The sequence below is a fragment of the Lotus japonicus genome, chromosome 1, assembly GCF_012489685.1.
Source record: "Lotus japonicus ecotype B-129 chromosome 1, LjGifu_v1.2".
NCBI lineage: Eukaryota > Viridiplantae > Streptophyta > Magnoliopsida > Fabales > Fabaceae > Lotus > Lotus japonicus.
Window position 1 is genome coordinate 17,378,435 of NC_080041.1, and position 22,046 is coordinate 17,400,480.

The 22,046-nt window shown below is 34.4% G+C and overlaps 1 protein-coding gene across 1 annotated transcript; it reads left to right on the forward strand.

Moving 5' to 3' along the window:
• Window positions 1-16,122: 16,122 nt before the first annotated feature.
• On the forward strand, window positions 16,123-19,790 carry LOC130733917 (U2 small nuclear ribonucleoprotein B'' 2-like). The gene is made up of 5 exons (XM_057586208.1): window positions 16,123-16,291; window positions 16,789-16,961; window positions 17,349-17,442; window positions 18,626-18,705; window positions 19,303-19,790. The coding sequence occupies exons 1-5, from the start codon at window positions 16,219-16,221 to the stop codon at window positions 19,576-19,578; spliced, it is 696 nt and encodes a 231-aa protein (XP_057442191.1). The 5' UTR covers window positions 16,123-16,218; the 3' UTR covers window positions 19,579-19,790.
• The last annotated feature ends 2,256 nt before the right edge of the window (window positions 19,791-22,046 follow it).

A 22,046-nucleotide genomic window follows, 5' to 3' on the forward strand; every position in this document is an offset into this window, starting at 1 on the left:
TCTAAGACAATATATTTACCATGAGAACATGGAATAGTTAGACCTTCATTGAAAGCCTAGCATGGATTATACATGTCTTGCACGTAACATTGAGAGTGTTGGAGTGTGTTGCTACTCATCTTCAAATAATAATGCTTTAAAGTTGGCTTCCGGAGTTGAATAATGTTAAAACACTTAGATTAAAGCCATACAAGGATTTCCAACGGTAGGAATCATAACATTTCATTTATATAGTTTATAAAAAATTCGCATTACTATAGATTTTCTTATTAACAATTCAAGTCAGTGAATACGTTTACTTTTGCATCACTAGTTATCTTATAATATGCCTTGACTTTAGAGTGAAAAAATCTTCTCTCTTTAAAAACAATTAAATAAAATGAGACATTTCGGTGGAAGAACATAAACAAACAATTAACAAAAAGATGAGGAAGTGGAATGACAAGATCTCCCGACGAGGCGAACACTAGGTCTAGTAGAATAATGGGCTTGAGTTGTGTGTAAAACTGTAATACAAGATAAAGCAAGTGCACCAAATTCCGTTTTGTCAACGCATGCAGCAATAAAACCAGAGCCACACAACTTGCTCTTGTGACGTGTCAGGCTCCCCATTCATCATTCTTCATGTTTTAGTGGGGCTTTTAGTTTTTAGTTTTTTTATAAGCAATATGAATTATATTAAAGCGAAGCATAAGAGGTACTTCAACTCAATACAAATAAGAAAATAGGAGGAGAAAAAATTAAAAGAATTAACTTTACATAACAGCATCAATGATTCTCCTATTAGGAGAAGCCCACCACCCACCATCTCCTTGAAGACATTCAGTTTGGTATTAACTTTTGATGCTGATGAAAAAATCTTTTCCTAATACCCACTCTTTTCAGGTTTTGGCAGTGACATATGATATATAAGTACACCATTATAAGTTAGCCCCTGTTATAAGTCTTGACTGCTGCATGTAACTTGTAAGACTTATTTTCACAAAGGGTGCATTTGCAAAAATTTATTTGAGTTAATCTTTTATGGATAGAGGAATATTAGCATAATAGCATTCTAAGTTCTAACACATTTTATGTGATTAGTTTATTTTTTCTTAAAAGTCAACATAATTTTTAGAAAGTGGGTCACATGTGTTGATTTTTTAGAAAATAAATCAATCGCATGAAGTGCGTTAAAAGTTGTATTTGAAAATTAGAGGATGTTGTAAATACTTTATTAAACATTTGGTTAAGTTTATGAGAAAGCTTATAACTTACATATGAATTCTATTAAAAAGCTTATAATTTACATATGAAGAACATCATATTAACTTATGAATAAGTAATTATACCTAGCTATAAGCTCAAGCTGCATCTGAAAGAACTTATTTTATAGCATAAATACCCAAGTGTTTAGGCAAGTTTATAGCATAAACTACTCAAATTAGCTTATCAATAAACACGTATATCAATATTAAAGCTATTCTAAACTCATTTCAATAAGTCTTTGAAATGAATCCATTATCGTCATATAAGCGTTAATTGCTTATCCAAATGAACCATAGGTTTATAAATAAGCGATGATGTTTTAAGAGCTTATTGCCATAAGCATCAAACTAAGGTTGAGTATATTTAAGCTTAAAATTTGCCACATAAGAAATTTCCATATCAGTTAAATTTACACATAAACTAACTCCGTAAAAGAAAGGCTCCGTGAGAACCAGGAAAGCAGACGACGGTGTAGAGGCCGCCTCAGACAGCTAGGGCTGATGCTGGGTGCGTTGCCCTGGAGGCAAGCAGTGTGGAGGGAATTTTTGTTCCCGATCTCATCAAACAGTCCCTGTTTCAAAACAGAAGAAAATTGAATGCCTGTGTTGTGGTTTGGGTGCAGATCTGCTACCAAAAGACCTCCTCCTACATAACAACGTTGGTAGATTCATCTTATCCCTGTGTTGCTTTTTCTTAAGTTCTCCTTTCCCAGTTATTCGATTAAAATTTGGGGTCAATTGACTCAATTCATCAATGTTTAATTTTTGAAACTATAGAATAAAGATTTGCGACCTCTTAAATTTGAACACAAGAGAAGAAGTTGCATAACATGGGAGGCTTAGGTTGCAGCCGCAGCAGGGACAAATGATTTCTCATAGAAGAAGACGTTTATGATATGTTAACCGCCGTTAATAAAAGGGTTAGTAAGTGAGGCTCCTACGTGGAGTTTCTGTGTGACATGTCAAATTTTGATTTGAGGGACAGGAAAGGGGACAGGCTTAAGAGACAGATGATTTCCACTCCATGAGCAAACGAGCATTAAAGGTGAACACCATGCACCCAATTACTATGACTTTTGTTTTTCTTCATATTAAACGAAACATTGTGCCCAAATATCGCTTTTTTCTAATTAGTGCGTGTTTAGGTCGGTTGGTTTTCTATAACTATATATTGTAGGAAATCGCCCACTCTTGACCTGTAAGAGCATCTTCAATGCTAGTTCTTATTTCTTAGTTCTTAGCACTATTGATGTGGGCCCGTATTGTCACATGTGTTTAAGCAACTCTCAAGCAATTTTGCTCCAACCATGAGTTCTTAGTTCTTAGTTCTACTACTATTCATTTGGTCCCACCAACCGCATTATTTATACTTTTTATTTTTATAAAGTAATAAAAAAACTCATAAAGTAATAAAGTAATTTGGATGAGAGAGAAATAATTAATATTTTAAGCTAAGAACTCAAAAAGCAAAACTTCTTATATAAGAACTGAGTTCTTATTTTTAAGAACTAAGAAGTTCATGTCAGCACCTCTAATGGTAAAGTTCTTAGTTCTTAGTTCTTAACTCCAAAATAAGAACTAAGAACCTTGCATTGGAGATGCTCTAAGGCTTCTTTAATGAAGGTGAGGCTCAGCCCAGATTATTTAGTGCATGAGATAAGCTATTATATTCAATCCATCTCGATATTTTCTAAGTTGAACATAAAGTTTCATTAAGATGCAAATTATTAATTATGTACGAAATAAACATGAGACTACTTTTAATGATAGCGAGATTTGAAGTCTACCACCTCATTCAAATTTCAATTTAAACTACTCAAATAATCTGACAAATTAAACTAGCCTAAAATAACTGGCCACAAATATATGAGTACTTATAATAGGTCCTATGATATTTAATTTAAAAGATTTCTTCAAGCACTTTGTTCTGGTCTAAGGTCTAACAATGGCTATGAAGTGTGACATGACACAAGTACGTCCCTTAGAGAAACATGTATCCCTCTGCTAGGGCTTCTAGGTCTTTCGCCCCTATTTCGGCGGCGGCGAGACAGATTGGGTCGACGACTGCTCGAGGCGTAGGCGACGTGGCTGGCGAGGAGGAGGGTGGTGAGCTGGACGGTGAAGCAGACGGCGGATCGAGAAGTTGCAGCGCTGGTAGGAGGTCCTGCTTCTCTGTGTTCATCGATGGGATCGAAGAGTCGTTCGACTACCTCCATCTTCGTGATATTTGCTCGAAGTTTGGCAAGGTTGTCAATCTCTTTGTTCAACGGCAGAGGAAGTCTGGTAGATTTTTCCGATTTGGTTTTTTTCGTTATGGATTGAGAGATCAAGCGCTGAAGGCTATTCAAGGTCTGAATGGGTTTCGTTTGGGGAGTGCTCCCCTGTCGGCTTCCTTGGCCTGGGCCCCTCGGGTCTGTGGCTCTCCCCGGAGAGGTTTTGGGTTGTGTTCTCAGGCTTCCTCTGCTCAGGGGCAGAGGCTCGCTGCTCGTGTTCTGTCTTGGCGGGATGCTGTCTTGGGGCAGAGGAAGGTTAGTGGCGTGTTTCCTTTTCCTGAGGATGAGGTAAGGATGCTTGGTGGTGTTGGCTGTAGGACTGAAGTGATGTCGAGATTTCCGGATATTTTCCTCTTCCTAGAGATTTCCTATATGGGCTCCGATTTGGTTGGTGAAGCGAGGATAGGAGAAGGGCTAATTGATGTCAGTGTTGGTAGATTGGTATTGGATTTGGATGGGGATGAGTGTTGGCATAGAGACGGTTTAGCTGTTGTTGAGGAGGCGGAAGTGGCTGTAGAACAGAGGGGTGCTTTCTCAGTTGCTAATCTTACAGACGAGCGTGGTTTTTGGGAGAATGGTTTGTCTTTTCTTCTCCAAGGTTCCTCGGTTGGGTTATGGAATCGTAACCTATCTTTTGGTCCTCGCTTTAGCTTGTCTTTTGCTCCCTCTCTTCTGTCGGCGGCTTTGGGTTCTTGGTGTTCGACGGCTATGAGGAATTTTCCTCTCTTGTTTCTGCCTCCGGATGGGTTGAGTAGTGGGAGTTGGGTTTGCTCCAATTCTTCTGTTTCAGTCTCCTCAGGTTTTGGTTCTTCTTTTGTTGGGACCTCTTCGCTTCAGGTGGTCTCGCCGGCTCTGTCAGGGCCTCTTCCTACCTCGGCTTTGCCTATCGCTGGGGCGGTGGAGGTCGTCGGCTCTGTGCCTGTTGTGGGCCTGGCTGATGTGGTGCCTGCTTTGTTGCCCCGTCGGCGTGGTCGTCCCAAAAAGACTCCCCCTGCTCGTCCCCGGGCTTGTGTGGCGGTGCGGGATGTCGACGAGGGCTCTTCCCATTTGGCTTCGTTGGCTTCTGTTCCGGCGAGCGGTGGTCCTCACTTCACTCGGTCAAAAAAGACGTGGCTTCTTGGCAAGGTCTTGGGGCTTGAGTTTGAGGGAAGCGATGTAGAGGCTATTCGAGGTTTGGAAAAGGTATACGAGGATCATTTCAAGGCTTGATTTGTGTAGTTTTCGGGCTATGTTTTGGGGCTTTCCTTGGGTGTGTTTTTTGATTTCCCATTGATGTCCGGTCTGTTTGTTAGTTCGGTTTTGATCCATTTTTCGGCATAGAAGGGTTATTTTTTGTTCTTCTAGATATCACGCTTTTTGGGGCTATCTTTTCTCCCTAAGGGTGCTGTCCTTAGGGGTTTTTGTGGTTATGAATATATATTCCTTTATCTTTCAAAAAAAAAACAATGGCTATGAAGTACCCTTGATAAACCCTAACAGGTCTAACAATGGCTATGAAGTACCCTTGATAAACCCTAACAGAGCTAAAAGAATATACGTGATGTAAGAATAAGGGAATTATCTCATTAATGATAGAAAATGTACCTAGTACAAGGTGAGGACACCCCTTTTTATAGTGAGAGTGATCCTTATTTAGAATATTCATGGATTTGGGCCTTACATACAAGGCCCAAATCTCAATGTGGAATAAGACAAATACATACATCATTAATATGATTAATACAAAGCAACTCGGGTCCACCTCTTTGCGCTGGGACCCACATCCCTATCCAGAGGGTGTAAATCTTACTGGGCAGGTCCATGAGCTTGTACTAACCCGCCCAATCCACACTCAAGTGTCAATTCGTCTTTGGATACTCATAAACATGGAACCTGAAGTAAGGAGAACTAAACTAAGATTATGCTAAAATCATATTTAATTTTCTTACTTGGAATCGCTGCATCAGAAGGAACATCATACATATAATGCCTGACCGGGCAGGAGCGAATCTATTCACAGACTAATAGGGGTAAGTGCTCCACAATAATTTTATATTCATTGAACAATATCATACATATAAGACATATTAATTTTCCACAAATGTCTTAAATTATTGCCTTAATTTTTAAATTTTAACATTACATGTTGATGTATATGCGTGTGTATATGGGGAAGGGTAGCTCACTTGGGAAGTGGAGGGATTTGCAGGGTGAAGGGTCAGAGTTCAAATCCTGACAAGAAACTAATTTACTAACAATTAACAATTAAAGTTTGTCTAAATGAAAATGATATGTGGCACGAGCGCCATCCACACGAGAGCGCACGACTGACGTGCTTTGTTTTATTTTTCAATTTTTTATTTCAAAAATAACAAATTATCTTTATTCTTTTAAAGTAAAAGATACAAATAATTAAAATAATAATTATATCTCTCCAAACCACCGCGTGAATCTCCAAAAAATAAAAACTTATGGATTGCTTGTCCACAGTACACTGGACACAGTCATAGCCTTTTCTTCACAGATCTGGAATGTTGTAGATGGGAATGAGGTTTGAAGTTGTGTTGGGTATGGGTCACGCTGGTCGATGGAGTTGGGTCTGATTTGCATTGCAGGTGGAGAAAAGAGCTGCTGGGTAACTGTTCGATTTGCTGCAGGTGGAGGAAAGTGGTGGTGGTGGTGGTTCTAGGAGGGAAAGGAGAAATCTTGGAGTGTTTCTTCATCTTTTCTTGATCTGTTGTGTGTTCACATTATTATTTTGCATTTTCACATCTTCTCAACCAGAAAGGGGCAGAAGTTGAAGAAGGGAAGAGTAGAAGAGATTGACTTCTCAGATCTGGTGTTTCTGCATTGGAGGTCGGAGTTTGAAGGGAGAGGCGCCGGGAGGAGAAGAGCGGAGGTGCTGGGAAAAGTGAGGATAGAGAAAAGCAAAATAAAATTAAAAAAATCAATTAACAGAACTGACAGTTGGTGGAGAGAGAAACGGAAAAAATTCATGAAATTCAATTACTCGTGCGTCATCGTGCCCCTTTTCCCTCGTACCAAATAGCGGTACTCTTGTCTAAAAAAAATATGCGTGTGTATATATTGCCTCCGCAACCATAATTTTCTGGACTCGGTCACTACCCCGAGAATGTTAGCAAATGTAAACAAATATTGCAAAACCTTATTGTGATGTGATTTGGAGGGTGAAGGGAAGATTTTGCTTGGGTGAAATGAGAAAAGGTTTGCAGTCCAAGGGGAGGAAGGGGGTGGTTAAGGATCGGGGGCTTTTTAACATGACTTATTGGCAAATGGAGATGAAGAATGTCGAGAAAAAGTGGAAGCTTTTAGTACCGAATTTTAATTGCTGAATACAAGAATTATGTTCCTGCAAATATACTTCTGCTCGATCGCGGTGGAAGGATTTAAATTTTGTTTGCTATGGTGTTGAGCAAGGGGTAGTTCGAAAAAGCGATTTAGATGAAGTATCATTCTGATAAAAGAATTGGATTGGGCTGGGAATCTTGAAGGATACATATACAAGATTGTTTAACCTTTCCTTGTAGCAACATGCTAGTATAAGGGAGATAGGAAAGTGGATAAATGGCTTTGGTCAGTCAGGGGTGATCTCAATGAAGTCGAGAGGAAGATTTTCAGCAAGCTATGGTCAGTTAAAACCCCATCAAACATGCTTTTGCTAGTCTGGAGGGTATTCATAAACAGAAATCAAAGAAAAATCAAATCTGGTATGAGAAATGAACTTCGTGCTTCTGCAACCCCAATGTGTACTGTGTTCTGGCTTCTGGGTATTAGAAACTGCCTCACTTTTGTTTTTCTCCTGAGAGTGTCCTCTAATCTTTTTCATTAGTGTACTCTTTTTCCTCTCTAGATTTTTCCAAAGGGGTTTTCTTAGAGAGGTTTTAATGAGGCACTTTTACAAAGATTTGATTTCAGGGGAATTTTCCATGGGTTTTGTGCTTTTTTCCTTTTATTTCGTTTTAGTTCTTTTTTTCTTTTTTTCATTGTATTGGGTTGAAGTACCCCTCGTACTTCATTCAATAAAATTTGTCTTATCTAAAAAAAATTGAAGGGGTGACTCATTTTCTTTAATTAGCATGCCTTGCTGAATGCTAGTAAAAGGAAAGTTTATTTTGCATATATTGTGGCTTATTATTTGGGTAGCAACTGTTGGGTTTATTTGGAATATAAGGAATTTTTTTTGTCTTTAAGGGTGAGGTTGTAGAGTTATCTAGAGCTATTAATGAGTCATGTACGTGATAGAAGATAAAAAAGAATATATATGTCTCAAATGAGATGAAAATTAAGTTAAATGAATCAAGTGTTTTTTTACCCGCGTGTTGCACGGAGAATATGTCTATTGTATTTGATACAACAATGAATACCTTGATTATTAAATATGTACTAAATAAAAAATGAAATAGAAGAGTCCGAAATGATAAGTAAAGTCGACAAAAAAACTTAAATTAAAATCTTTGTTGGATAGATTTAAATTCGTACAATTGAATAACTAAATAAAAAAAAAATTTGTTAACGAGTATCAAACAAAACTTTTTCTAGAGTTTTGGAAAAAGTTAGACAGTTATTTAGAAGTTTTTTTTTTCAAGGATTGTTATTGATGCTAAGTGGGGTTATTATTATGGTCATATACTTTGTTTGAAGGGTTTTGGTAATAACAACTCATGTTTTTTATTCAATATTTCTAGCTAAAAATGCGTGATTTTTGCTTTGTTTTTTGAATTAGGGAACACGTATCAACAGAAGATAAGATATCTAATTTTTTTCTAATATATATTTATCCATCTTTATAAGTGCATTGATCTTTATAAGTGTAAATAAAATCAGATAATAAAAGTTGTACATGTAAGTGTGAACCTATGAGGTTAAAGAAACCATGAAAATGTGAATTTAAAGAGAAGGAAATTAGAGACTGACAAAAAATTAGAATGTCATAATATATAAAAATCATTACTTAGTGAAGCCTTCGTACACAGTCCTAAAGGACTCTTTCCGTAAAATTTTTCTCTTTTGCCAGGAGCTGAAAGTGTATCTAAATTCCAAAAGCGCATTTGAATTTCTCCCTTTTCTCCCTTTTGCCGAGAGCTGAAAGTGCATCTAAATTAGATGAAAGATGCTATATGTGCTGCATAAAAGCGTATTCTCCCTGAGACAGATCTGTTGGGAGACAAAACCCCTGCTTCCTCCCCGTAATCAATAGCAAAAAGTAAAATAAAATGAGAATTAGTGAGAAAAGAGAGAATGATTGATAAGAATTAGGCGAGAGAGAAGGGAGGAGAAGAAGAAATGGTGAAGAAAAGAGGAGAATAAATATAAATGAATAAAATTCAGAGCAACAAAGCAACCTATCAATGATATATATAGCTACAACACCCACCGCCACCACTTCTGGCTTATAAAGATAAGACAGTTGCTAACACTCAATAAAATTTCCTCTCCATATTCTGATTTGGTAAACAAAAATATATTCTACTTTGGTGAACCATGGGGTCATCAAATCTTTTACTCATCCTGGCAATTTAACAAACTCAATTGAGATAAAATTCTCTTAGCATGTAACAAAGATTAGGCGGATAACAAAGCAACCTATCCTTTCATGTGAAACTAATAATTTTGTTTTATTTTGTAGGTCCACAACATAATAGATCAAAACATATGTATTTTCACATGTGCATATATGAAAGATTTTTACCAACTGATTCCTTTATTTTATGAATTTTTATATTTGTTAAATGAGTGTATTAGTACAAAATAATATAACTGAGTTTCACAATTTATATTTCTAAAATATCTTCATTCTTATTTTGATTGTTTTATTGTTAGTATCTATATATATATGTAAAGCACACTTGTGTTTTTTGCATGCAATAAATGCATTAAATCATAAAAGCTCACATACTTTTATATTAAATACATTAAAAAATAAATAATTTAATAAATTAAAAACTGAAAAAATTTATATTATAAAAACTATTCAACTACTTATATTAAATAACAATATTTATAGACTTAAAATTGACTTGAGCTTTGCATTTAACAAATTTAAAAAATCAAAATTAAAAACAAAATAATATTTATTAATAATTAATTTGGATAAAATACTTTTAAAATAAAAAAATGATATATATATATATATATGTAAAATAGACTTGAAAAAATAACATTAAACACATAAAAAATAGTAAATTTATTTTAAATTAAAAAAATTGAAAACTAAAATAAAAACTACATAAACTTTATTATTCGTTATATTAATTATATTAATTATTAATTTTTAAACTTTTCAATTTCTCATATTTAAAAGTAAATATTAAAATTTAAAACTTTTCAATTTCTCTTATTTAAAATGAAATATTTAAATTTTAATTATTCATTACAACTTGAGGTGAATTTTTAAAAAATAATAATAATTGAAATTGACTACCTTACATTAATGACAATAATAGATTGTTAATAATATTTTGTTTATATTCTTTACATTATTGTTAATAATAATTATAAATCTTATTAGTTATTATCATAAGTTGAGAAATTTTAAAAAAATAAAAAATAAAACTTATTACAATTTATTACTTATAAAAAAATATTTATTAATAATTAATATCAAAAAAATAGTTGAAAATTAAAAAAAAATGTCTCTATAAGATATTATTATTACTGTATCGAATGTGTATATTTGAAAAAAATAATAATATGATTTTTGATCTATTATACAGAAGTAAAAATAACTTGAGGAAGCATAATAGAGAAAAATAATTATAAAAAAAGTTGAATAAATTTAAATTTACTGAATAATATTTTACGATACTAAAATTATAACTTATTATAATTTTTAAGTTAAAATTATTTCAAGTTAAAAAAAAAGTATAAAAAAATATGATATTATAACTTATATTAACACCTTATTACTTGATTTAAAATATTTTAAATTCACTTAAGGATTTTTCAAATTATTGAATTGATTTTTAAAGATTAGTTATGATTGAAAAATAGAATAATATATGGGGACAATAATTGAGTATCAATGTTTACAACCGGATATATGATAAATTAGCACCTCTGCAATTGAAACCACAATAATAAATCTAAAAACAGAGAACCTAAATCAATAAAATATATTACAACCAAAGTTTTTAAGATTAATTTAATACGAATACAAAAGAAATTTAATTACACTGTAATGATTTTTATACTATATTAAACAAAATAATGTAAATAAAACCGTGCAACGCACGAGTATTATTTCTAGTTCTTAGTATTTCAACTATTCCATAATCAATGTATTGATTGATGGTCTCCGAATGATAGCTCATTCAGTTGAAATAGTGACATAAATCTATCAATGAGAAATTATCTTAGCATTCTACAGGTCTGCTCAACAATGAGAGAAATCAAAAAAGAAAACTATAAGCACTAAATAATGAGACATGAAAATTAAAAACTTTTCATAGATATCACTCAGCACCCACATCTAAGAAAATATCACTATTACGGAGATATAGATAGAAACACATAAATGTGGGAAGAAGCCAAGCTGGTGCACAAAAAACCACTTAACTAAGATGCTTATTGTACATGATCAATGTCCTCACATTTAGGAATTACTGGGTTTCAAATAAGTCATCCATAACTATAGATAAAAAAAATGTTAACATCAAATCCAAACAGCTAGGATTCATAGATGACAGAACATAGCAGAGACAAAATTTGTCATGTAATCAGTCATCCTGTTAGTTGCTTTTTTACTTGTCATCAACTTTTTACTTCACCATCATCATTCATAAAAGAGGAATAAGTAAAGCCAAAAATTGGTTATGACAAAAAACAAAGGAAAGACATTGGAACTTAAATATAAGAAAATGGATAAAGAAAATTATCAAATATCATCCAGGTGATACCTAACATTGAAGATCATCAAGTAAACCACAACTCCCTCCGTTTAGATTAGGGCTTGCAAGCATGATTAAATGCAAAGGAAAACAAAAGGAGTAATTCAGCAGACAAGAAAGTTAAAAAGGAAATACATAAACCCAGAACAAAAGAATGCATTTAATGGCAAAGATGGTAACTTGGACATGAGATGTGGGGATCCAAAGAAAGAAGCATATAATACCAAGAGATCATCAGCAAAAATGCAAAATCTACAGTGAAAAAAGAGACATATTTTGTAAGTAATGTAAAGGGTGACCTTTTTCCTAGCCCCTCTATAAATGTCTATATAGGCATATTAGTTTTTACATAGAAATCAAATAACATATGGATCCATTTAATCAAAATATACTCATAAATATTCTTTATGTTTTTCGTTTCACAAAATTTGTTTTGGCAGTAACAATTGTACCTTTTGTCTTCATGTAGAGGAAGCTCGGTGAATGTTAAGCTACCACCTGAAAAAAATAATTGAACCAAGATTCATATGGGACTCAAATAAATCACCTCAAATAACCTTTCCAGTTTTCCGCTAACCATTCAAGAACATATTTCACTTCCTTGTACTTCTGGCTTTTTTCCTTGGCAGGTTCTGAAATAAAACTGTAGGAAAATTTAAGGCTATATATAAACTGAAAAATGTAAAGTCTTGAAGCCATAAAATAAAATGTACATATGTCCATCCCACAATTAATCCATGAACACAACAACACAACCCAAAACAGAGAACACAAATAAGAATTAACTCAAACGTGTTTAGCCTTTGCACATGCTTGGTCAGTCTGATTGAGAATTTCGTAGTAGAAGAAACATAGAAATTAGAATGCTCATGGACTTTGTGAGGAGATGAATTAGGAATTATTGAACAATGCAATCGGGGAAAAAGGGAAAACGGAAAATACCTGGTTGGGTGGCAACGTGGTGGACGGCGACTGCGAATCGAGGGAGAGAAGAATGTGAGAGAGTTAAAGAGAGGGATTTGAGGGGAGGAAAAGAGCTGAGCGGAGCGGTGCGGTGGAGTAAGGAGAAGATTCTGGAAAGAGAGGTGGAGCAAGAGAAGAGATTTGACTTATGCATACTCGAGTGATTTTCCTCATTTTTCCACCATGCCAACAATCGGCACAGTAGAGGCATATAGAGGAGGAGATAGCTGATGTAGTATTAGTAAGGAGTAATCTAAGTAAATCTTAGATAATTAAGGTTTTAATATTTTATAAAAAAGTTTATCAAATTTAAAATTATCTTTAAAGAAATAATGAAAACGGTTTCAAGATTTGTTTTGGAAATAAATTTAGTAAGGAGTAATCTAGGTAAATCTTAGATAATTATGGCAAATCTTTTAGAATTCAGTTTCAAGATAAAATAACACAACATAAGAGAAGCTATCTAATGTAATGACACGTGTAAAAATAAATAATAAGATAAATTAAGATAAAATCATGAAATAAACAACTTAAATCCTAATCAAATCTAAAATTTAAAAATGTACTAAATAAATATAGATAAAACTATCAAAATCTAGCAAATCACAATAAAAACTCATAAAATTCTGAATTAATTAAAAATCTGAAAATTCAATAAAAATACCATAAAAATTAATTAATACTCTAAAAATAAATCGAAAATAAATTAAGATGAAATCAAGAAGAAACAACCTAAATCCAAATCAAATCTAAAATTTAAAAATGTATTTTTTTATGAGAATTAACCTGAGAATGACACTTGAAATTTTTTTTATGAGAATTAACGTGAGAATGACACGTCACTAAATCAGTCTGATGAAAATTCTTCTTTTCTAATATATGTTGATATTGTTTTTGTTTTATATGTTACAAAAATATTTTGTTCACAATTGTAATACATTTATACTAGGAGAGAGGGATAAACCAACAAAGTCTATCATACACAACTAATAGATACTTTGAAATTTTAAGCATTTAGTCGAGTGTTCGATCTTTAAGTGGTGTATAGAGAAAAATTTATTTCTCGAGGAAATTACTCTCATAACTGTCCGTTGTGGTAATACCTCGATGCAATAAAAAAAATGATAGGGATGGAAACAATAGTTAAAAATGAGAGAATTGATGGATGATGTGTTAGAAAAAAAAATGACATAAGAGAAAATATAAGTAAAGATGAGATAGAAATAGATGTATGAATAAATCAATTATATTAAACCCTATACCTAAATATGTCCCTATCACTCATCCACTGCAATATATAAGAACAACCCACCACCACCTTCACTTCCATTCCCACACCATCAATCTCTCTCTCTCTCTCATCTACAAAAGAAGCAATCAGTTAACAAATTAACAAGCCTCCTAATTAACTCCACCTTTGGCATCCGAGCTGGCAAATTCAAAGACATGCCTAGAGGAAGATCAGGATTGCAACAAGAGAGCAATCACAAACTTATACAAAGCCTTTCTCTCAAATGACACTCACACACTACACCGCCTCCTCGCCCCAGACTTAGAGTGGTGATCCACGGCCCACCGTGCCACCGCCACTATTTGATTCCTCTCCTTACAGGCTCTTCTTCATCATCTCAAAAGCCATTGATTCCTGACATCATAGTTGGGTTTGGATCAGTGACCGTGGCTGAAGGGTACGATGAGGCCAACATGGTTTGGTGGGTGCATGCGTGGACCATTGTTGATGGAACCATCACTGAGCTTAGAGAATATGTGAACACTTCCGTGACGGTCACGAGGCTTGGTTATGCGCCAAAGTTGTCCTCACAAATAGTGGCGGCTTCCAAGTGTCAGTGCATTTGGCAGAGCAAGCTTTGTGATGGGTCTGTGCCTGGACTTATTCTTGCAATCTAGCTAGCTAGCACAAAAGGTTTGCCATCAAAAGTGAAGTTTGAAGTTCGAACATTTAAACGACCCCTTGTGTTTCAAAAGTTAACTCCACGTTTTGATATAGTTTTCTTAAGTTGTGTGATTTTGGTTAAAAGAGTCATCTTTGTGTGGGCATGTTGTTGCTGTTTATGGTATGTGTTTGGTTTGGTTCGTTCAAATTAAATAATAAGCTCAATTCAAATGAATATTAAATGAATAATGTTGTGTATATATTAAATTTTCACCTCCATCTTAAACAAATAAAAAAAAAGAGAAGTGAATGATGTGATTTGTAATGTGATAAAGAAAATGCAAAAAAAAAAATTGAAAAAAAATGTACGAAAAAAAATGGAAAAAAAGTAAACATTACTCATTTTAAATATTCACGTACCATTACACATTTATAAAGACTCCATATGATTGTCGTTACGTGGTATCTTTGTCTAATGCTTAATGTTATGTGTATAAAATACAGGATCTCCACTTATTATGTATGACAATAGAATAATGATTGGTAGTTTGGTACACGCGCGTACACTTACTTTAGGCTAGATATACATTAGATTACATTTTTGGATTACATTTTTTTTTTGGCAGTTTTTAACCTTATCTAACATCTTCTAGCGTTTATAAACTTCAATAAAACTATATGTCTAAAGGATCGATGTTCGCGGAAAGTAAATGTTAATGATCATTTTCCAAAACAAAAATGTTTGGTAGATAAATAATGAGAGAAAAAAATGAAAGAAATATAATAGATCGTGATGTAATATACGATATACGTGATGTCATAAGAAGAAAGAGTAATGGTGTCTTTGAGTTTTTGCACTAGGGTTGTCCAACGGTAGGATTCAAATTAAAATCCTTGGCTCTGTCGGGTGAAGAAATGCTAATAAACCCCAGGCCTGCCGTCGTCACCTTCTAGGGTATTGGTTGCTCGATTTCAATTTGTACGGGTCACGATTTTTATCGAGTGGGTTCATTCGGGCCAAGATCCAGAAAAGATCACAGAAATGGAAGATAAGAGGGTGACATCAAGCAAAATTCCCATAAAAGAAAACACTTTTTAACGACAATCAATTGAAGAGCATAAATTCTAACTGCACAACACCTTAACAAACAATTATAGAGTAGAAAATTCAACAAATAATCCAATACAAAGAATTAAAAGTCCATAAACTTTGACATTAAAGAAAATAATGTTACAATGAGCAGAAGGCACATTGTTATCGGTGATCCATTGTCACCACTCATTTTGTAGCATCCATTAACCATCGCACCTAAACATTCTTCCTCCTTGCCGGCCCCAAATCTCTCCTCTACTTGTCCCCTTTAAAATAAAATATTAAGGATTGATTTATCATCTAAAAATATGCACTAATTTTATCCTTAATTTTTTATAAACTTTAGTTTCTTGATACGTTTTATTGAAATTAATTTTAATATTCTAAAAACTAAATTTATATTATATATATATATATTACACTCAAATTTAATTTACATGCACACTATAATATTTAATACTCTATTAAATTTTTTTTTGGTCGAAGAAAGTGAGTTTCATTCATAGTGGGCCAAGCCCAGCCCAAAGGCTAAAACAGTCAAAATACAGGGAAAGGATACAAAGATAATTTAAATGCATTGAAATTTCATATAAAAAAAAAGCCTAGCTAGTAAACACCCAAAATAAAACACACAAGTAAAAAACCTAACTAGTTTATGTATAACATAGAGTTAGGCCCATTTCACCCTAAGGTAGTGTGTATTTAGGTTATTGAATATAGCCCAAGCCCACATTGTAAAATTTGAATTTCAATGAAAAGCCCGAACCAGAATCACTTCCCCTGAAACATTCCTCATTACCAAAATACCACCGAGCTCTGAACTAGGGCTCTTCCACCGCTCCACCACAAATTGAAACCGACGATGCTTTCAGGTGACATACCTCCGAGCCAAACCATTTACATCAAGAATCTCAACGAGAAGGTCAAGAAAGACGGTAACTTTCCTTCACACCCATGTTGTTTTCCACTGTCTTCTACATCAATTTTGCATTCACAACTGTTTACTGGTTTCATTCTGATTCTGGAACTTGCAGAGATTGCATTGATGTTTGTTAAGTTTTTTTTGAGTGATTTTGTGGTGTAATTGCCAGTTTCTACGAATTTCAACTAGGTTTGAGTGTTTTTTTGCTGAATTTGGTTAAGTGTGGATTTGGTTCAGGAATAGGAGCTGTTTTATTGTGTTACTTATTCTGAAATTTTGTTGATTTTTTTGTTTAGTTGAAGTGGGCTTGTGTGAATTTGATGATATGGATCTTAGTTTTGATGTAACTAGAAATATGTAGTGGCTTTGCTTGATTTTGCATTTTAGGTATTTTAATTGGATATACTCTTTGCTGATTTTGTTGATATAACTCAGGGGCTATTGTTTTGTATGTTGATCCTATGGCAGAATTTAACATTATATTTTCTGTTTTTTTTGTTAATGTGGTAGAGTTGAAGAGGTCTCTCTATTGCTTATTCTCTCAATATGGAAGGATTTTGGACGTTGTTGCTCTAAAGACACCCAAGCTTCGAGGACAGGCATGGGTTTGTTTCAGTGAAGTCCCTTCTGCTAGTAACGCAGTGCGACAAATGCAAAACTTCCCGTTTTATGAAAAACCTATGGTAATCATGTTATAGTGCTGTTAGTAATTTATTTACGGTTATCTTATAAATATGTTTTCTTTTATTCCTATTTTATGTAACCTTTTCCGTTTGCCTGCTCAAGTTTTCTTGCTGTATTTGATCACGAGTCTTGTAGTTTGTCCTAATTATCTATTGACAATCTTGGATTCATGTTTGTGCCTACAAGACCTGGGTCTGATAACTTCTGTTTAAATATTTTGTTTTAATTTATTTGATCCAAACACCTATTGTCCTGTAGGCACTATGTTCATTATCATGATTCACCAATGAGACTGAGAGATGTGGATTATTGATAATTTGATTTTTCTATCTTTTCATCAATGAGATGATTCTAAAAGCTTTTGTGTAATTAATTTGATGATGCAGCGAATTCAGTATGCTAAAACAAAGTCAGATTGTATTGCTAAAGAAGAAGGAAGCTATGTTCCAAGGGAAAAGAAAAAGAAGCAAGAGGAAAAAGGTGAACAATATTGATCTATTAATACATTTCAAACCATATTCTTACTCATTTATTGAATTTTATTTTAGAGTTCTTGCATGTTGTTTGTAGTACTATGTACCATTATCATCATCAGTCCCTTTAAAGTGGTCGGTTTTAAATGGCTGAGCCATCATATATAATAGGATTGTGGCACTTCAATACTGATCATTAGAACCAGGCAGCAGTATCCACATTGCAGTTGTAAAGAATAATAATTGAGTTTATTTAATACTCCCTCTGTCCCTGATTATAAGCCCCTCTTCAGACAATTAGCATATTAAGAAAACATGTAATGAGGCTAATTCATGTATTGGTTTAAAAAACAGTGTACAATCTTCTACATTTACCCTTAACCTTAATTAATGTATTGAGTGCGTGGAAAAGAATTAATTACTAGTGGTAACCAAAACTATGGAATTACAAAAGTATAATAAATACAAGGGGGGATATATTGAAAATGATAATAGTTTTTTATGAAATTTAGTAGGGCTCCTATATTCAGGGACACCAAATATGTCTCTAAAAGGTCTTATAATTAGGGATGGAGGGAGAATGTCATTACACAGCACTCTTTTTCTGTATGGAAATTTTAAAATATGGTAAAAGGTGATAGAAGAATGTTCAGGAAAGTTGAAAATGTTCTTTAAAACTAGTGCATTACGGTTTTAATGCAATGGTCCTTTGGTGGTATTATTCTTGAGTGCAGTTGATATAGATTTTTGGGGAAGCAATGCTTCCCTGGCCTGGGAATTTGACCAAACCTATTATCCTCTAATTTCCTTAGCCTAGATATAGTATAATTGAAATTTACTGTTGTAAGGACATTGTTTATTGTGAAGTAAACCTTCTAGTAATGGATTATGTCATGTTTTTTAATTTCCCCTTGCTCCCCTGCTAACCATCCCATGAACGTGCTAGTTTTTCAGAGTAAATAAGTTACTATTGTTATTGCCCATGTTAAGCATTTGTAAATGAACAATATCAAAATTTCAACATGTGGACATTATTTTTGCTAAGCTGTAGAGACTAGAGAGTTTAAGGATGTTTCCATTATCACTCTGTGATTTCTTGAACAAGAATCAATATTAGTTCCTTTGTTAAATTGGCAATAATTTCTTATTGTTTGAATTTAAATTTGATTAACATGACTTCACCTGTTCAGCTGAAAGAAAGAGACGTGAAGAAACACAGCAACCTGCTCCGGCTAATGGAACACATGGTGCAAGTAATGGTGGCCCAACTGTAAGTTCCTCTAATCTTTGTTGCTTATAGCCTGATTTTCTCGTATTAAAATTTTGGCTGTGGATTCTAAGGAATTTATTGATGCTAATATAGCAATTTCTTCCCTCCTCTCTTAACAAAATTGGACCATCTGTTCAATTTTTGCATCTCAGTCTCTTGGGCATGAAAGAAACAAGCAAAAGGATGATGGCTGTTAGAAGTATAATAATTAAACCATTATTCTGTCTTCACACAATAGCTTAAGCTTTTGAGGTTGTTGGTTTCTAACATTGTGTCAGAGCCTCTAAGATGAAGTGGTCTAGAATTCGATCCTAGCTTACCTGATTCTTCTAATTTAAAGTTGAATATCAGCATAATGTAGGTAGGCTTGTGCAATACCACGCGTCAAAGCCCAAAGGGCTCTTGCCCATAGTGTTGTGTTACAAATATAAAATAAAATTATTCATTTATCTTCACCCAGTAGGTGAAGTCCTAGGGATGTAATTGGTTCATGAAATGTTTTGTTTAATTTCACTTTAGCAGTTCTGTGGATATGGTTTATCTAGTAGTATGATATTACTTGCATAAGCATATGACATGTACTATTATTATCTGCAGGCCTCCTTCCGTCCAGGAGTCGGTGCCCAAGAAGCAGCTGCTCCTAACAATATTTTGTTCATTGAGAATTTGCCTTATGAAACTACCGGTAGGATGCTTGAAATGCTATTCGAGCAGTACCCAGGTTTTAAGGAAGTGCGCTTGATTGAAGCAAAGCCGGGTATTGCATTCGTAGATTTTGAAGATGAGGTGCAATCTTCCATGGCCATGCAGGCCCTTCAGGGCTTCAAAATCACCCCTCAGAATCCTATGATTATAACCTTTGCTAAGAAGTAGCCAATTGATTTTTAGTAGTGAGTAATTTTCCAAATCTGGTCTGTATTTGCGGGAAGGGTTACTTGAAGAGATTTTCTCATATTGTACTACTGCTGTAGATCTTTAGAAGAACTAATTCTTAAGTTGTAAGATTACACTTTACAGGAAGTTGAAACAAGCAGACGCTGAGCATTTGATCACATTTGTGGGAAGATTAAAATAGTGTTGGTATACTGTCTGTCTATTCTTTGTATGTTTATTTGAACGATCTTGAGAGAACATTTACTAGTTTGGTTTTGCGTTGGCGTCTTCAAATCCTAGTTTTTTGACAGGTTCGATACAATTCCTTCTGTCGAAGTCAAAGTCCTTTCTTATTATTGGCAATAAGAATTATGCTTTCAATTGTGTTTCACAGCAGTATGTATAGAGGGGAACCTATCATGCGCTCACTTGGTTTAAATAGTATTGATTTTTGTAGGCACATAAAATCTCTATTGCATCACTCATCACATCTTTCATTTTTTCCTTTCCTCCATATTTCTCTTCCCCAAATTATAGTTTATATATTATATAAGATGACTACCAATCTTTTTCCCTATTGAATGCACAACTTTGTGGTAAACTTAGTACTCTTAGCTGGCATACTATAATTATTTTTCTCTGCACATCATTTTCTATCTGTTTCTATCTTTTGCTTCTTTTATTCATCATACCTCTTATTTTCATAACATCTTGCATAGGGTTAAGTCTATAAGCATCAAGGCAATGGTTCATTACATTTGCTTGTGTCTTATTGAAACTGGGTTTTGCAGTCAAAATCTGATTACTCACTTTTCACAAGAAGCAGTGGTGATTCTTTTCTTGATCTCTTAGTCTATTTTGATGATATCATCATAGCAAATGCAAATCAACAACTCATCCATTCTCTTAAATATTATTTGAAAGTTCATTTCAAACTCACAGATTTAGGAACAATTCACTACTTCCTTAGCCTTAAAAACTGCAAGTTATCAAGAAAATGTCTTTATTAGAAGACATAGGAGGTTTCCTGGGATCTCAGCCTGCAAACTTACCTATGCAACCACATTTAAAACTCAATTTCAGATGGCGAGCCATTTCCAAATATTGGTTTGTACAGAAGATTAATTGGGAGGTTGCTTTATGTAACTCTCTCAGTCAGACATTGCCTATTTTGTCCATAAACTCAGTCCATACCACACCTTGAAGCTGCTCACTACCTTCATATGTTCTTTGTAGGTGCTCTAGGCCTAGGTTTTCTATTCTCAACCAAATCAAAACTCAAATTTTATGTTTTTTCAAATATTGATTAGACTACATGCATTGATACTAGAAGATCTACAACTGACTATTGTGTGTTTCTTGGAGAATATTCCCTTATTTCTTGGAAGTATAAGAAACAAACCACAGTGAGCAAGTCCTCTGCCAAATCTAGGTATCGAGCTCTTGCAGCTGTGGTATGAGATAATGATAGGAACCCAAATATTAGTAGTCTTAGTATTGCTAAGGTATTGTTAGGAAGGGTAGAAGGGGGAATAAAATTGATTCCCACTAGTGATAACTGCCAAGCTGATGTGGCAGTATCTTCAGGGTGCTAGGAGTGTGAAAGAGAGAGAAGGCTGAGAGAGATTGGGGATTATATAAGCATGTTTTGTGTGAGAGAGAGAGGGTAGGCTTGAATTGGGATTAGGCTTGGACTTGGGAGAGAATAGAGGCACTCTCTAATTTGCCTCTGCTATCTTTTCGTTTATTCTTCTTCTATCTGTAACTGCTACACTGATTCTTGGTGATTTCACCAGAATTTCAGTAAATAATACCAGCTTATTTCAATCTATTTCTTCCAATTTTCTGGGTCCTAACATTGGTATATGAGCACCGATCTAGGTGTTGTGGTAGCCATTGATTCAAGAAGATGTTTCCAAAATTTGATGGGAGATGAGCTTATGGATGGATCATCACGGTGGAGCAACACTGTGGGGCCAAAGGAGTATCAGAAGAGAAGAAATTCTCAGAGGCGGAGAAGGCGTTGATGTAAGACCTGGATTTTCAGAACAAGCTAATTTCCGACTCACGCGTAGAATCAGTGTAAGCGTGACAGGAGTTTGATATTTGAGAAAGATTAATGAAGAAGAAAGTTCAGGAATTTCTTGAGGAATGTTGCGTAGTCATTTTAGGAATTAGAGCGAGTCGTCTGCACACCCGCCTTATGGCAAGCGTGTCCAGAATAGGCTAATTTCGCTTTAGAGCAACGTTTTAAGTGAGATTTCGAATCCTGGGAAAATTTAAAGATTTTCTTTATTTTTCCTTCGACCAGCGTTTCATTTCGGAACTCTGGACTGTACGCACGATAGTATTCACTTTTCGGAAGTCCGACGACGCTAATTTCCTTGCTTCGAAACCCTAGATTCGAGCGATGGATGAAGACTTTTTCTATTCGGGACTTCTAACGAAGTTTCCGTCCGCGTTGCCAG

Excerpts from the sequence above, each read along its gene's own strand:
- LOC130733917 (XM_057586208.1), top strand. The coding sequence starts at position 16,219 with ATGCTTTCAGGTGACATACCTCCGAGCCAAACCATTTACATCAAGAAT. Across the intron at positions 16,292-16,788 it reads CGAGAAGGTCAAGAAAGACG|AGTTGAAGAGGTCTCTCTAT; the intron begins GTAACTTTCCTT and ends TTAATGTGGTAG. Across the intron at positions 17,443-18,625 it reads AAAGAAGCAAGAGGAAAAAG|CTGAAAGAAAGAGACGTGAA; the intron begins GTGAACAATATT and ends TCACCTGTTCAG.